The sequence below is a fragment of the Rhineura floridana genome, chromosome 2, assembly GCF_030035675.1.
Source record: "Rhineura floridana isolate rRhiFlo1 chromosome 2, rRhiFlo1.hap2, whole genome shotgun sequence".
Taxonomy (NCBI): domain Eukaryota; kingdom Metazoa; phylum Chordata; class Lepidosauria; order Squamata; family Rhineuridae; genus Rhineura; species Rhineura floridana.
Window position 1 is genome coordinate 217,744,059 of NC_084481.1, and position 16,887 is coordinate 217,760,945.

A 16,887-nucleotide genomic window follows, 5' to 3' on the forward strand; every position below is an offset into this window, starting at 1 on the left:
TTCTTCCATCCACCCACCCTACACCTCGCACCACCTTGATTTTTCTGGACCACTTAAAATATATTACAACAAATCAGTCAAGAAAAAAGAGTAAGCAGTCCTTAAAAGCTGCTACAATTCCAGGGCAAAATTCTATAAATATTTTTTCTGTGGTCTACTCAAAGCAAGAACGCATAATACTGACAATGCCACAATGCCCCCAAACTTGAAAAGAGTTTTTCATTTGCACTGGGGAAAACAAAAAGGTTAATCAGGACTAATATTTCCAAGAAACTGCCTGTGGGTTTACTGCACTGGCTTGCCCTGTTCCATTGGAAGACCCTTGGCTCCATGCCACAGGAAGCAACATACCACATTTCTCCAACTTCAGCTGCTGATACATTTCTCCTCCTCCAAAGAGCCACTTACGAGTTGCTGGTTGTATTCAGGTTATGCACTTGGTTGTTTGAAAACAAACTTAGAACACATGAATATGCAGTTATTCTTCTCTTTTTCAGAGGGGAGATCAAATCATGTACTGATGACTTTCAAATGAACCAGGCAAGTTTCAGAGACTAAGGCGTGCCTAAGACAGGACAAGACCACTGGGTTCACTTTTTAAAACCTTCCTCTTCCGCTTTATTGACAATTAAATCGTTCAAAAATGTTCTCACAATTCAATAATTACAAAGACTTTAGACTTACATTAAAAAAAGAGTAAAAACCAGAAAACCCCCAAAGCAGTAGTGTCCAGCTCAAATTGAGCTTCATTGATCAAGAATCTGAGAAAGAGCAAATATTGTCAAACACTTAATGTAACAGGATTAAATGTTGACAAGAGACACTTGGTTCAAACTAGAGATAAGTGCATGTCCTATACAGTGTTTCAGGAAAGAGTATTAGCCATTGGTATAGCATTAGCCCATAGAAACCAGATTTTTAAAACAACTGACATCCAACTGTCATCAAATTGGCACAGAAGGCACACTAGTGTGACAATGACAAACTGGATATGCCAGCCACAGAATTAATTACACACGCTTTTAAATGAAACATGATCACAATTTTGGGGGGGTGGTAGTGGTGGTTGGGGGGGAGAGGGAAAATTACTAAATGTATAATACATGGAAGCATGAGATTAAATATACACACAATATGTCACCGCTGCACATGGGCCGTAGCAAAATATACAGGAGTGTGCTGTGCATTTCTCTCTCTCTACACAATCAATACTTTTGATTAGCAATCATGGGGTCTTCATGCAGGTGAGAATACAATGAAGTGGGGAAAGAGAGGAAAAGAAGACGAGGCACCCTCATATACACATCCTTCAATGTTTCCACTTTGGTTAGCAATAAAGATAGACTGATGGTTTAAGTACTACACAACCCCTTCGTACAAGCAGCCTTCAAGGGAGCGATCCCAAGAGAACGCTAGTTAGCATTTGTTTTTTAATGTAGTGTATCTTTTACACTGAAAAGGAACAAAACAAAACAAAAAGAGAAATTAACAAGAATGTCCAAGAAAATGTTTGCAGGAAAATAAGAGTAAAACCTGTTTCACAGCAGTTTTTATATATATATATATATAAAAGCCCTGCCCTGGCTAATGACTGAAGAGATCTTAAAAAGCAGGGTAAGAATAAAATGTTAACGGTAATAGTTTTATGTACATGACTAAAAAGTTGGGAGAAGAACATTTACAAAGCTGAGAATGTATGTAATGGCTAAATAAGTTAAAAGGCCACAAACTAGAACCTCAATTTTCAACTTCCTGACATATTCTACAGATGCTGGGAATGGCCCTACAGCTTCCTATCATTCTCCTAATGTGGAAAAAAACAGAATATATATAGAATATATTTAGCCAAAATGCAACTAGCCTGCTTTCATAGCCTGCTTTTACTTCCCACTCAAAGGACTCATTTTTTTCCTAAAAGGATTTCCTGCTAACGAGACATTACATCATCCTATAGAAAAATAATATTCCTGACACAGTGTAGTAGTAAAAACTACTATCACCTCTTTTCTATTTCCCCCCCAGCTTAAGTATGAAGACCATTTACCGAAAGCCTATAGTGTATGCCACGTTAATATCATATATGTGCAGAAATTGATCCATCATAGGGTTAAGGACAAACAGTTTTGCATAAAAAAATAACTTGATCACTGTAGTAATAAAGAATTCTCTCATCTTTTTTTATCCCCCCCCCCAAATCTACAATCTAGCTATAGAATTTACTTTTGTGCAACACTAGAAATTCAGTATCAGTCTTGGCACTGTTGGAGACGTCCTGTTCTTGAATACTCCGTGGAGTAGCTGCTCCAGCTGTGGATGATCACAAATGAGAAGGGGGAGAGGGGGAACTGTAGTATTATGCATCACAGGTTGATTGGTCCAATCCATCTAGTGTCAGCTGATTCCTATGGGGAGAGTTGGGACTTGGGGGGCCACTTGGGTTTGAGCTGTTGGAAGGAGTAGAGTGCTTGGTAGAATCTGAATCAGGCTGCAAAAAAGAAAAAGAAAAGAATATCTTCAAGCCAGACTGCACTTCAAGCTCCAAACCCCTCCAATTATGATACATTTGATAGGAGACACAAGGCCTGAAAGAATTACACCTCCCAGAGTGCACTGTGCCCCCTTTGTGAACAACTGCCTTGCAGCATGATGGGGTAATAGAGGGAAGGGGGAGAGAGAAGGGGTTGGAAAGATGAGAAAAGTCTGCCTTTCTTCTCAGTGTACTGCTGCTGCAGCAGCTCCAGCCAAGGGTGGGTGGATGCTTTCAGGGGTTGCAGGGATGACTTAGGGCAAACCTTCCAAACAATTTAGGTAGTCTGGGGAAAAAAATTCCAGAGTTTCAAGATTTGTTGAGGAGGGGGGGGAAAGCCTGAGAAAACCCCAATCCAATCCAAGGAGAGCTTTGAAAGGTTAGCTCATCTCTAGCTGAAGTAGGTGCTTAGTAGGTTTCTATTCAGGACTGGACCTCATCTGTTCCCAAGTTCTTAAAAAGAGAGCAATCAGCTTGTTGTCTTTATAAACATGAAACCCAACCTGGAGAAAAGCATCTAAAGAAGTGGGTGCAGAGGGAAAGACAAATGATGGGGTGAAGTGTGTTCAGCACACACACACCCTCCACAGCCCTTTAATGCTTTACTTTTGCAGCCTTCCTATTTCCGACAAATTTGGAGCAACCCCACTTGAAGATCTTAGATCCTAAGAAAAATTAACTCAAGGAAGTTCATAGAAGGAACATTTTCTGCCCGCTCCTGCCTCAGCAGCTCCCCCCACTTCAGCTCATGTTGTTCAGGAGGGTGCCTTGACCCTCCAGAGAGGCTTTTCAGGGGTCACAGATGGCTGCAGAGGGGAGGATGGGAGGTCTTCCTTCTGTGAATTTCACTTGGGGCCTAGGCCATACAGTTGCCACCATCACATGTAACTTGGGTCTCAGCTTATTATGGAACTGGGATGAGCGTGCGTTCCTTTGTAGTGCAGTAGGAACTTTTCCATCCACAGGGAAAAAGATACCAGGCATATCCCACCCCCTACCCCGGGTGGGAAAGCAGCAGTCAGACAGGATGGGAATGTATTAAAAGCAGCGTCTCCACTCCTCTCCCTTGTAGCCACAGAAGGATGCTTTCCATTAAAAAGAGAATACAACTGCCATCGCCACAAATCCCAGCTGGTGGAAAGGATTGCTCAGTTGTGCATGATGAGTAGTTCAGAACTCAAGTATGATGGAAAAGCAGAGGCAAGCACTGCTATATAAAGCAGATGATTAATTTGTACACTGATTATTTATATTACATCCTTGATAGCACAGAAGAAACTGAAGATTTCTGACTGCAAGATAAACAATCAAATGTTGTCAGGGAAGACAGGAATGTAGTCACAAAATGAAGGATTCACTGGACATCCAGTTAAGTCTATGCAGCCACAGTTATCTTCTAGATATGCTGCTGTTGGCATTGGATGTACAGCCCTTCTCTTTCCTCTTTAGCTGGTTGCTTGGACAGTTTGCCAGTATTTTGGAATGCATTTAACTCTTCATAAAGTACAGCTCCACAGCAGAACTGCTACTGTGCCCGTCCATTTAATTGCGGGAGGAAGAATATATATTTAGCCAACAGATTAAAAGGCGATATCACTGACAGATATGATTGGCAGGATTTTGCTGTGGGTGTGAACAGCAAGTATAGACAATTATTTAGACAAGATCAGCTAAGGAAGAGCTGTGATAAGGTAAGAAGTTACCAAGCAGAAGACCCTAGAGTTTTACTGTGCACTGTTGATATAAACAAAAGCAACAGTTAAGAGGAGAGCATGTAAACTATGTAAGTATAGCAAACTGAAAAGACTACCTAAAAACCTGGCACTGATGATGGATTTGCTGGGCAATTCTCAGGGCTACAGCTGCAGCCTAAGGTTCTTGTTTAGGTGGTCTGGGTGCAGCCTGCAGCCCTGTGATGTTTGCAGTCATCAGGGTCAAAATCCTCGCCTCAGTTATTCACGCTCTGGTAACCTCTAGATTGGATTACTGTAATGCACTCTATGTAGGGTTACCTTTGAAGACGATTCGGAAACTTCAGCTGGTGCAGAATGCTGCGGACAGAGTTCTTACTGGGACGAAGAAATTCGACCATATAACACCTATTCTGGCCCAACTGCACTGGCTACCTATATGTTTCCGGGCCAGATTCAAAGTGTTGGTTCTTACCTATAAAGCCCTTAACGGCATCGGACCGCAATATCTGATGGAACGCCTCTCTCGCTATGTACCTACCCGTTCACTGCGCTCGACATCTAAGGCCCTTCTCCGGGTCCCAACTCATAGGGAGGCCCGGAGAACAACAATTAGATCTAGGGCCTTTTCAGTGGTGGCCCCTGAATTATGGAATGCCCTCCCAGATGAGATACGCCTGGCGCCTTCTTTGTTATCTTTTCGGCTCCAGGTAAAAACCTACCTCTTCGCCCAGGCATTTTAAACTTTTAAACTTAAATTTAATTTTATTTTAAACTTAACTGTAATTGTATTTTTATTTTATTCGCATTTTAATTTTGTTTTTAAATATGTTTTATATTGTATGTTTTAATCCACACTTGTTCGTTTTTTAAATGTGGTTTTATTTTGCTGTACACCGCCCTGAGAGCTCGTTGCTATAGGGCGGTTTAAAAGCGTAATTAAATAAATAAAATAAATAAATAAAATAAAAACAAGACAGAGTGTGTTCTTATGAAATGTTGGTCTGCTGACCACTGTGCAAATGACAGCACTTTAACACACACACACACACACACACACCTGTGACACCACAAAGCCCAAAGGTACTGGATCTTTTCATAGGTGTGGCTCTCTGTAGGCTATCAGTATTCACTGGGAAAGTAACAAGGGCCAATAGAGACTTTGGAAGTTCTCAGTAGTGATGCTTTGATGCCTATCGTTGTTATTGAGTTTTGAGAAAGCATCTAATGCTCACTTTCACAGGCATCTTCCTTGCACATCCTCCCTTCTTCCAATACATCTACCAGTCCTTACTGGTTTAAATATATTTTTATTCCACTTCTCTCAAACCTAAAGTGGCTCATATCTAAAGGACAGTATACTAAAATATTGTAAGAAAAATAAACATAGTAAAACCACATTCACCTCCATTAAGGGAAGGGACAGTTGGGAAGAAATAGGAGAAGGGAGGGAGACAGGCAGGCAAAGACAACCCCAGAGCTTGCTCCAACTGGAATGCTTCTTCCATCAAAGGCCAACACCTACCAACTGGAACATCAAATGCCAGCTCTTGCTCCAGTAGAGCTGGCTGTTTTGTTTCAAGTGTGTCATTCTTGGTGTATCCTGCAGTATATACATACCACTTTGATGACTATAGTTGAAAGCTGATGTATAACTGTACTGAATTAAAAAAATACTATTGGTAGTCCCTGATGGGCTGCCCTTCACTCACAAACAGGATATATTTGCTTCTATGTTTTGTAGTGATGGACACTTGCAGAATCAAGATTCCTGGAGGGCAGGGAATCCTGAGATTTGGCATTCAAGTTATGCAGAGATAAATTCACACAATCAAATAGTTGCTGTGTACATTGATGGATCTTCCCAGACTACATACAGAACTATGCATGAGTATGTGGAAACCAAACTATGTAGATAGATAGACAGATCTCACCTCTTTGTCAAACTCCTGGTCTGGATCAGACATACTTCGCAAGGGCATGGCTGCTGCCAGGTCACTGCCACCTGCAAAGCAAAGATGTTTGAGAATCTCCATTCTTGAGAAGTTTATAAAACTACAGGCTATAAATAGATCCATTTCTGTCCTTACCTGAAGATGGCCATGAAATGTAGCTTTTGTTTCTCTGAGGTGCTTGGCGTGAAATGTTGGCCGTGGGAGGACAAGCCTTTTCATCTTGTGTAGAAGGTAAGACACTCTGCAGCAGAAATGTAGCCACAGTCAATTAGACAAGAAAGTGAAACTTCTAGCAGAGGTTTTAAAAACAGTGAAAGGAATACTGCTTTCAGTGCTATTATATGGTGGTGGTATTTTTTTTTTTACAAACTTGCTTCGCTTAACTAATGAGAGCCATTTCATAAAAAGATGTATCATTTGAAGATTCAGTAAAAGGATAATCCATCCATTTCTCCCCATAGAAAGGCAAGAAAAAAACTGGGTAAGCCTAAGTTCATTCCAACTGCTGGAGGAAGAATAACTGAACTCCTCAGCAAAACAGGGTATCCATGTAAAAGAAAAGAATGGAATTTAAGCGCAGATCATGCCTCCAAGTTTTCCCAGTTACAATAAACTGAGAATTGTTTGTTTTTCAGTGATGGTATATTGGGTACATGTGGCAGTAACCACTGGCAGTTCAGTTACAATGAAAAATGTCAGGGTATTCTCCAATGAGCTCTCCCTTAGTCTCCTGCTGTTGGAAGGACTCACAAACTCTTTTTCTACTCTGGGTAGGGCTTACTAGAGAAGGCATGATTTACGTTTAGCAGCGACAACCTGCTATCTTAAGCGCTGGATTCAGAGCAGCAAGCAGTAGTTTATATATACACAGGTTAGTAATTCCCGGCAAACTATTTGCACCCCTCCCAACTTTTCTTTAATGTTGGCAGAGAGGCACAACGCACACCATCATCATCCAGTTCCTAAAGAGCTGCTCCTACCCTTGCTACAGAAGCAGAGGAGGGACAGGAAGAGAAGGAGGAAAACTGTGAGGAAGAATGGTCACTCTGGAGAAAGATTTCAGCAGAGATAGGGCTCATGTGATAGACGTGCTCAAAGGCTGTTGGAGGTGATATCAGAGCAGAGTGTCGGGAGAATGAAGGGGAAGGAAATTCATTCTGTTATTTTAGACAAGACAAAGAAGAAAAAGGAAGGAGGAGAAAATGGTTATTTAGAAAACACGATTGCACTCTTGGCAGTGATGCTTCCTGACTGTCAGCATCTCGTGTGTGTGTGTGTGTGTGTGTGTGTGTGTGTGTGTGAGTGTGTGAGAGAGAGAGAGAGAGAGAGAGAGAGAGAGAGAGAGAGATGACATTCTTAAGGTAGCTTTTACACAAACTGTTCAGATTTCTTTTCTCTCTCTCTCCCCTGCCACCCAGGATAAGAATAATCACAGGGATTGGATTTGCAGGTTCCTCCCCTACTACCAGCACTGTGCAGAGACCCAGATGGAAAATAAAAGCCCCTTTAAAAGGGTCAGAAGAAATTCTATGTTTGAATAACTGTTTTGTCATTCACTTTACCTCACAGTGAGGGTACAGAAGTGTGCAAGACCAAGGCCTACTCTTGAACTCTTCCTAAAGACATTTTTGACTTGATTAAACACTGCAATTGCCCCTTAGAAAATGAAAAACAATTCTATTCAAACTTTAAAGCTCTTCTGCTCGGTAGTTCCCCAGAATCTGTGGGATGTGGACGAACATAAACCTGCACAACCCTTTCCCCAAGGAACGAAGAAGTTTTACCAATGGGAGATCCATCAGCACTTGCATTCCATCTCCTGGTCCCATATGAGCCACATGGTTGAAATTGGTTGGATTAGAAATCATTTTGGATCTGAGCTCAGGGTCTCGAAGCATCTCTCTAAATCAACAAAGGCATAAAAGAATGGAGTTGCATAAGCAGAGTTTCTTTTACCACCAATTGTGTGGCAGGGGGGAGGGGGAGAGAGAAATGAAAGCCTTACCGTCTTTGTTGTAATCTTTCTTCTTCAGGGACTTTAAAGACAAATCTTCTTTTGCTTCTAGTGCGAAGCATTTGCTTTTTGCTGTTGTCGGACGTTTCTGGCACACTAAGGGCAGCTCCTGCTGTAACAATACATAACGCAGTTACACAGACTTGACATGACCCACCAGAAGGTCTGCACAAGCCCTGCCAAAATGAAGGAGACTCGTGCAGGAAGAGTTCTTTGTGGATTATTTAAACTCTTGACACTGAGGATCTATGAATTTGCAATGCCTAGGGGCATCATGAATCACAGAATGCATCTCCTAACTCTCAACTTCCATTTCTTTTCTACTTGTTTTACTTTCTTTCACAGCTCTTACCTGACTTTAAAATCTGCATCTACAGATTCTAATAAAGTATCTTTTTGTGAAGGTAAAATTAAATGAGCAAAAGCTACCACTTACTTTTATAGAAGGAAAGACCTTCTTCAATGTTTTTCTTTTTACTCCCTGTTAAAGTCTCATGCCAGGATCAAAATAGCCTCAAACAAAAAACCCAAGCAGAACAAAAAGAAATCGGTGGCCTTAACAAGAAGTCCTACCAACTACAACTGGCTGTCCCCCAAAAATCAGTGAAAGCTATTGGTCAACCTACAGTTTAAAGCAGACTTGGTTAATCCCTGGCTGGGGGTGTGCATGATGTGGGCCCCTAATCAATTCTTCCCTCCCCAAACCCCACTGATTTGATGGTGCCCCAAAGAAAAAAAAAGTAGATGCAGTGCCGAGTGGGCAGAGAGTTTCTGTCCCCATGGGGATGCAAACTGCCCCCTCATCTGTCAGCAGATTGATCTTTTGATGAGTGCACAGGTGTGTCCTGTGGGTGTACATGCAAGAGTGTGGGCTAGTCACATCCACTACCGGCATACAGACCCTGAAGGGAAAGCCAAGGGTGAGTGTTAACCTTGGAGCAAAAGAGGTTAGCAAAAGAGAGTTAAAACATGCAGCCCTAATTTTACTCAGACTCTTCTTCTCTTCCCCTCATCCCACATTAGGACACCGGTGCGAAGTGCGTTAGAATGAAATTGCAACTCTCACCCTTCTTTATGCCTTTTTCCTTCTTGCCTCCCCACAAACACACTGACCTGAAAATTTGTTCTTGAAATAGATTAATCGAGGAGGTTCACAGTTAAGGAGATTCAGTGTGCCCATCACATTTAGGGGTCTGATCTGTTACGGATGCAAAGTAAAGGAAACTTAAAATCCATCTTCAACACTCTGCAGGAAATTTTCAGTAAATGGATAAGCCATTATATTTGACACTTCAGGCAAGCTACCTACCTTTCTTAAGCCAATTGTCTGAACCCATTCCATAGTGTTAACGTTAAATACATCAACACCATATTCACTGTAGACCGTTAAATAGAATGGATTGCAACCTAGAGAGAAAGTACAAAATCTGTCATGGCTGCATACATTTGAGATAAAACTGAGTGCCATTATCTCAACTGTTAACTGTTCCTCAAGCCATCTCTTAGGCCTAAGTTCCCACTGATATAGGAAACGAAAAGGCATTGATTCCTACACTCAGACGATTAAGAACTCTTCTCCTTGACATCTAGTTTTTTGTGTGAGAGAAACCTATTGCAAGGGGGGCATTCCATCATGTAAGCCCCCTCCCCTCCTGCAGTGGTACAGCCCAAACAAAGTATCCAAGTATTTGAATTTGAAACTTTTTTTAATACCACCCTCTATTCAATTTAGATTGTACACAATGGTGAAAATCAGTTATATCCAACACAAATACAATAATAAAATAGATAAAACCCTAAATAATAATAATGTTTTAAAAAAAACAATGACAAGTTAAAACAATGTTTTAACTTGGTGCCAAAAGGATTGGAATGTGGGTGCCAGATGAGCCTCTGTAGTTGGCGTGGCCCTGCTGAGAAAGCTCTTTGCTTTGCTGTCGCATACCATGACTCAGACAAAAGCACCTGAAGAAAGGCCTTGAACCAGGCTGTAGACCAGGCCACTAAGGAGTAAACAATTCTGTTGCAGACTTCATTATAGATCATCAGAACTTTTAATGTGCAATGTCCTTGTGTGGGGTGAGGAGAAAAACAAGCGGGGGGAAGAAGAGGAGGAGAGAGTGGCACAATCTCTTGCACTGGCCTTGGAAGTGGGGAAATAGAAGGGTTACGCCACTCAAGTCTCTGAATGGAAAGGATGCGAACTCCAGAAGCAGTGGATTTTTTTCCAAAGGGAAGTGTAGTGTGCTATGGTCCTAGGACAGCCTTTCCCAACTAGTGGGCCACCAGATGTTGTTGGACCACAGTTCCATTCTTTCCTGACCATTGGCAATGCTGGCTGAGGCTGATGGGAGTTGTGGTCCAACAACATCTGGTGGCCCACTAGTTGGGAAAGACTGGCCTAGGAAGTTGCCTACACAAGAAAATCCCTTTCCAACATAGTTTAGAGGAAAAACAGCAGCCAATATCTCCCAACATATGGTTGGAACCCCCGTGGAACAGAACCACCTAAATGGTTCTAATGTGCAAAGGTCTTTACCCACTGTGGTTTTGGAAGGTCTCAAGATCTGGTGCGCCCCATTAAACAAACAAATCAATCAAGCAAATAAAAAAGGTCATGCCAGATCAGACCTTTGGTACATTTTCTTGGCCAGCCTGAGAGCCACAGACCTCCTGTTTCTCCTCTGCATCTGCCTGGTAGTCAGAGCTGTACCGCCTCTGAACATGGAACTTCCATTAGCAATCGCTCCTAATAGCTACTGTAGGGATGCCACTTTTGTTAAGGACAAGTTCCTGTACCTTAAATAGTTGCATGAGAGACACATGCACTAGTTGAAGCAGTTCCCATCACTGAAAAAGGTTCAATTGTTGCAGTTGTATTTGTTATGTAGCTGCTTAAGGCACAGATGCCTGTTGGTTGGACATTCAAAGAAGCTGAATGTTGGAAGATTCAGGACAGACAAAAGGAAGTACTTCTTTACTCAGCGCATAGTTAAACTATGGAATTTGCTCCCACAAGACGCAGTAATGGCCACCAGCTTGGATGGCTTTAAAAGAAGATTAGACAAATTCATGGAGGACAGGGCTATCAATGGCTACTAGCCGTGATGGCTGTGCTCTGCCACCCTAGTCAGAGGCAGCATGCTCTGAAAACCAGTTGCCGGAAGCCTCAGGAGGGGAGAGTGTTCTTGCACTCGGGTCCTGCTTGCGGGCTTCCCCCAGGCCCCTGGTTGGCCACTGTGAGAACAGGATGCTGGACTAGATGGGCCACTGGCCTGATCCAGCAGGCTCTTCTTATGTTCTTAAGAGCATAAAAGAAAGCCAGTGTTAACTCTCTTTCCAAAGCTATCTAAAACTAGTGGCCTTCATATCACTCTATGGCAATGAGTTCCAAAAGTACCTCCTAAGGAAACCCTCAGTATGGGCTCTGAGAAGCACACAACTAGGTACTCACATTTCTTGAAAATGTTTCAGCATTTTGAGTGTTCAAATTTCTCCTGGCATAACTTACATGAAGTTATGCAAGACCAACTACTTTCTTGGAAGTGGTCACTACAGCCCACAGCTGGGAGGGCAAGCAAAACTGCAAGAGAGCAAGCCCAGACAAGACTAAGCATGCTTTGAAAAGGACAAGAGACTCAAGGTTAGCAAAGGTTTGCAAAAAAGGGGGGGAGGGCAGGGAGAACCCCTTCTGTGCATTAGCAATATCAACCAGCCCAATAGGGAAGGGACACAAATTCACACAGTTGGAACAGCGATTAGGAGAAGATGGGTTAACACTTCACCTTTTAGCCCAAGTAAAGGCCAATAGGATTCTCCATCCAGGGAGCCTGGAATTGCACCTTGTTTGAAGCTGACTGAACTAAACAACTGGTCATCAAACTGTGAAGTACGCTGTTTCAGGAGGGTGGCTCAGATCTTACAGCTGCTACACAAGGAGGCAGCACGACTGACTAGGCACTGGTTGTCAGTGCTGAGAGCTTAAGAGCCATCATCTATTCCCCCCTGCCCACCTCCACCCCCCCACTAAAGTATTTTGTTCCAGCTTGTTAAAGCCATATATTTGAACCCCAGAATCTTGCCCCATTCCTTTTCTTTTCATTGGCTTTGTGCCTAAACTGAGAAGCATGGACAATGCAAGCTGAACACACCTACTGCTTATATTTGGTTTGTGGCAGTCACCTTGGGCACCTTTGGGGAGGAAGTGTAGGATATAAATATAATTATAAATATAATAATAAATAAAAATGTTTAAGGTGACTTAGACAATCTGGGGTGGTTTATAATAGCCAAATCATAAAGTTTTACTAGTCTGTTGAAAGGACATGATCTACATGAAGAAAGGGAAGAAAAGCAGATAGAGCTTCCTGTATTTTAAAAGTCAATCTATTGTATCCTGTCGCTTGTACTCACCTTCCTCTAAAAGCTCACGGCTCACTTGCAAGATTCTCAGTATGAAACTAACATAATGAGATAAAGCAAACCTGCAGCCTGGGGAATTGATATGATTAAAACCAAGCAGTGCATGAGAACCAAAGAGCATTCCTGCTGGGTCAAACCGAAGGATCACCTAGCCCACCACAATGGCACGTCAAGATGCTTCTAGGATGCCCACAAGCAGGGCTTGAAGGCCATAAGTTTCCCCCACTGTTGCCCTCCCGCAAAGCCCAGCAACTGGTATGTTAGAGGCATATAGGCTCCATTTAGTGGTCATAACTAGAAGCCATTGAAAGACCGATTAAAGGTGAATATATCTATATTTGCCTCATCAAAAATATTAAATTATGTTGGTATAATGAGATTTAAATCATGATTGTTAAAACACAAAGTTATTTGCCGATTATTTTTCAGACAAGTGAAGCAGCAACAGAAAACATATATACATACTACAGGCAGCAGGAGTTGCAGGCCACATTAATTCTTGCATGCGCGACCTTCGACCTTGTGCATCAACGTACACTCCCAAATGGCTGAAGCAAAGCAGATATTCCTCATTGCTGAGCTCCACAGCACAAAGGGCATCAAAAGGCTGTTGCGAGAGGAATGCAAGCGATGGATCATTGGAATTTACCAGGTTTATAGATTGTCCATCCCCCTGGATGTTCAACAGAGAGTAACCAGATGGATAGCCAACACAAAGCCTGTTGTCTTTAAACACTTCCATCCACTGTATATTGCCAGGAGCCTGGATTTCACTGAACTTTTTATGGTAAGGTTTAGTCCTATGAATCTCATAGCACAGAACCTGCCGTTTGACTGCCACAAACAAACTTGTTGAAGAGCTCTTCTTCAGTGTCCCAGTTGCAATGAACTGGCAGCCTTTAGTTTCAGGAAGCTTTACATCAAAACTGCCTTCAGATCCATCCAGAGAGGACCATGGATACAAGTGAACATGATGATTCCGACCACAAATAAGGATAATGATTTTCTCTTTGGGAGCCAGCTCTATCTGGTAGACCTTCTTGCAGTCAGCAGCTCGGACAATCACTGTGAGAACAACAGGTCAATTTTAGTAAGTAATAGGAGTGCAGACAGGCTGGGTCATATTAAGTGTTAGCAATATGATTACTTAGAATTTATGCATATTTCCATAGTCACAGCAGCCTTCCCCAATCTGGCACCTGACTACTACCCCCATCAGTCCCAGGCAGCATGGCCAATGGTCAGGGATGATGGAAGTTATAGATCACAGCATCTGGAGGGCTACAGGTTGGAAAGGGCTGGCAGTAGTAACAGGCATAGTTTTGATTCAGGAATATTACTAGGGTATCACTCTGAACCATCTCTTAGGGCTATACACAAATACAGCAACAGAACTGAAATTAGGTATTACTAAACTGATATTTGCCTTACTGGATTAGTCCAGCAGTTTTTGTAGGAATCACAGTACTAGGTTATCCACCATAAATTGGTCAGTGGCCTACTGATGGACCACCTGCCCATTCATGCTGCAGAGTGAACAAATGTTTAAGGCAAAACCTTCCTATTTCCTCATACTTGAGGAAAAGCAAGTACATTTTACATTATATTTCAAAGATCCACACAGACCAGGGCTATTATTCTCTATCTTTATAAAGAGTTTTCATTAAATGGAACAGGGAGGAAAGATACTGGAAAATGGTAAGACAGGTGAAAATTATGCCACCTCGTGATAGCAGGTCTGATGGCAGAACACAATACATTCAGTGCAGAAACATTGAATATTGAAAGGTGGATTCTACTAAGAATTTAGGATTACACTGTGCTTTAATTAAAATGAAATAGTCTGCCATGACAATATACAAAATATTAAAGCTGGCCAGATGCAATGAGAATGTGTGAATACAGCACCTTAGGTCTAAACTATTCGTGTAATTCTGAACTCATTTCAACCAGTCTTAACACACTGGGTGTTGTGTATCAGATCAATGCAAACAAGGAAAGCATGTAGCCAAATTGTTCATATGTGGGCAAGTCGTCCCATTTTACAGACTATGGGCATCAACGATATATTGTAAGTGCTATACATGCACACAAAGGATTGTGTATACCCCCCCCAATCCCTGTGCCTATGCAGACAGCATGACCGGTGATGGCGGAATGGTAGGTGCTCCATTTCTACATCCAGTTCTCCGTCTTCCCAATTCACGTTGCTCATGCTTGCTGTATTGGGCATAGCGGAAGGACTGTAGCTGGGCAGGTGGTAAGGAACACAGAGTTCTACTGAGCCCTGAGGAAGTCTTCCACTTGTGGGTGCTACACTCACAGTGCAGGTGGACTGTGCCCTAAGATGGTTGATGTCCGACCTGCCCTAGATGGGGTTACACTCCCCCTAAAGGAGCAGGTCTGTAGTTTGGGGGTCTTATTAGATCCGCTCCTGTCACTGGAGGCGCAAGTAGCCTCGGTGGCACGGAATGCGTTCTACCAGCTTCGGCTGGTAGCCCAACTACGACCCTATCTGGACAGGGAGAACCTCGCCACAGTTATCCATGCTCTGGTAACCTCTAGATTGGACTACTGTAATGCACTCTACGTAGGGCTACCTTTGAAGACGGTTCGGCAACTTCAGCTGGTGCAGAATGCTGTGGCCAGAGTTCTTACTTGGTCTAAAAAATCTGACCATATAACACCTGTCCTGGCCCAGCTGCACTGGCTACCAATATGTTTCCGGGCCAGATTCAAAGTGTTGGTTCTTACCTATAAAGGCCTTAACGGCATCGGACCGCAATACCTGACGGAACGCCTCTCCCGCTATGTACCTACCTGGTCGCTGCGCTCGACGTCGAAGGCCCTTCTCCGGGTTCCAACGCATAGGGAGGCCCGGAGAGCAATAACTAGAGCTAGGGCCTTCTCAGTGGTGGCCCCCGAATTATGGAACGCCCTCCCTGACGAGATACACCTGGCGCCTTCCTTATTATCTTTTCGGCGCCAGGTAAAGACCTACCTCTTTGCCCAGGCATTTTAAATGTTAAATTTTAAATTCTAAATTTAATCTATTTTAATTTTAATTTTTTGTCTTAATTTTGTTTTTAAATATGTTTTCATATTGTATTGTACCCACACCTGTATTTTAATCTGTTTTTATCTTGTTGTACACCGCCCTGAGAGCTTGTCGCTAAAGGGCGGTCTAAAAGTGCAATAAATAAATAAAATAAATAAATAAGAATTCAGGACACAGGTAAACAACTTCATGGATCTGATTAAAAACAACAACAGAATCTCCTGTCAGTACAAAGCAACATGTTGCAGCTTCAGATTCCAGCAAGATGGCTTTTCTCATAAAGATTCTGGAATGTTTGGCTGCCTCAGACATTAACCTCCTTTGTTAACAATTAACAAAATTATAACCACTTCTTCAGTGACTGGACTAAAAGATAACTCTCTCTGGTTTATCTAATTTCTATGTGTAACAGTATAAATACTCCCACAAATTTTCTTCTGCTCTTCTTTGTGCATCTCATTTCCTTGATAACAGACATAAGCCTATACAATTCTATTCCAGCAGCAGCATGACACCATTATTGTTCAATTTAATCACATGTAGAGACGCTAGGAAAGTTCTTCCAGGCTAGGCTCAGAAAAGTATTCTACTTTTCATTGGTAAAGAGAAAAAGGTGATACTGTTTATACTTTGCTACTAATTAGCTTGCTAGAAAACATGGTGTATATGGGATCATGCAATTATTTCCTTCAGGGGCATGTAAGATGCTTACATAGTCATTCTCTTGCAAATAATTCTACAATTCTTAACAAGACTGTTAAAATAAAGACATATGTTGACATGCAGAATGTTACCACAGGATGTGCCAAAAAATAGCCTCTAACCAGAGAAAAATAGGTTCTGATGTCTATTTTTAGTCTATAGAGCAGTTATTCATTTGAGTTTTCTGAAAGCTTGTTGACAACCCATAAAGATTTTTCATTTCCAATGAAATAAATGAGAGCATCAGAAGAGAAATATTTTTCTGAAATCATCACTGCCTTCTAGACAGCCAAGCAAGAGCAAAGATTAATTCCTGTAACCAGGAGAAAATTGTACCTGATTCCAATTACTCAAGTCTATCAAGAGTGTACATGGAGCAAAGGGCCAACAAATTTCCCTGCTCACATTAACATGCTTTCAGAACTCAACGTTTACTCCATGGTGCTAGCAATCAACACTGAGTGTACTCAGCAGAGGAGGCCTGGACAACTTGTGACTTACAAAAACCAACACATAGC

The 16,887-nt window shown here is 42.1% G+C and overlaps 1 protein-coding gene across 5 annotated transcripts in view; it reads right to left on the reverse strand.

Annotated features, from left to right (window-relative positions):
* Positions 1-589: 589 nt before the first annotated feature.
* CDC42BPB (CDC42 binding protein kinase beta) overlaps positions 590-16,887 on the reverse strand; it is a 161,515-nt gene continuing 145,217 nt past the window's right edge. For 2 of the 5 annotated variants that reach the window (XM_061612226.1, XM_061612228.1), the window contains 8 exons: positions 13,075-13,674; positions 9,497-9,594; positions 9,301-9,385; positions 8,179-8,296; positions 7,958-8,075; positions 6,309-6,414; positions 6,153-6,223; positions 590-2,485 (listed from right to left, as the gene is read on the reverse strand). In XM_061612226.1, the coding sequence (XP_061468210.1) occupies positions 2,354-2,485; positions 6,153-6,223; positions 6,309-6,414; positions 7,958-8,075; positions 8,179-8,296; positions 9,301-9,385; positions 9,497-9,594; positions 13,075-13,674 (1,328 nt within the window). In that variant the 3' untranslated portion in view covers positions 590-2,353. Of the gene's footprint in view, positions 2,486-6,152; positions 6,224-6,308; positions 6,415-7,957; positions 8,076-8,178; positions 8,300-9,300; positions 9,386-9,496; positions 9,595-13,074; positions 13,675-16,887 lie in introns of those variants that run through there. The other 3 variants (XM_061612225.1, XM_061612227.1, XR_009760777.1) reach the window with 2 other exon arrangements.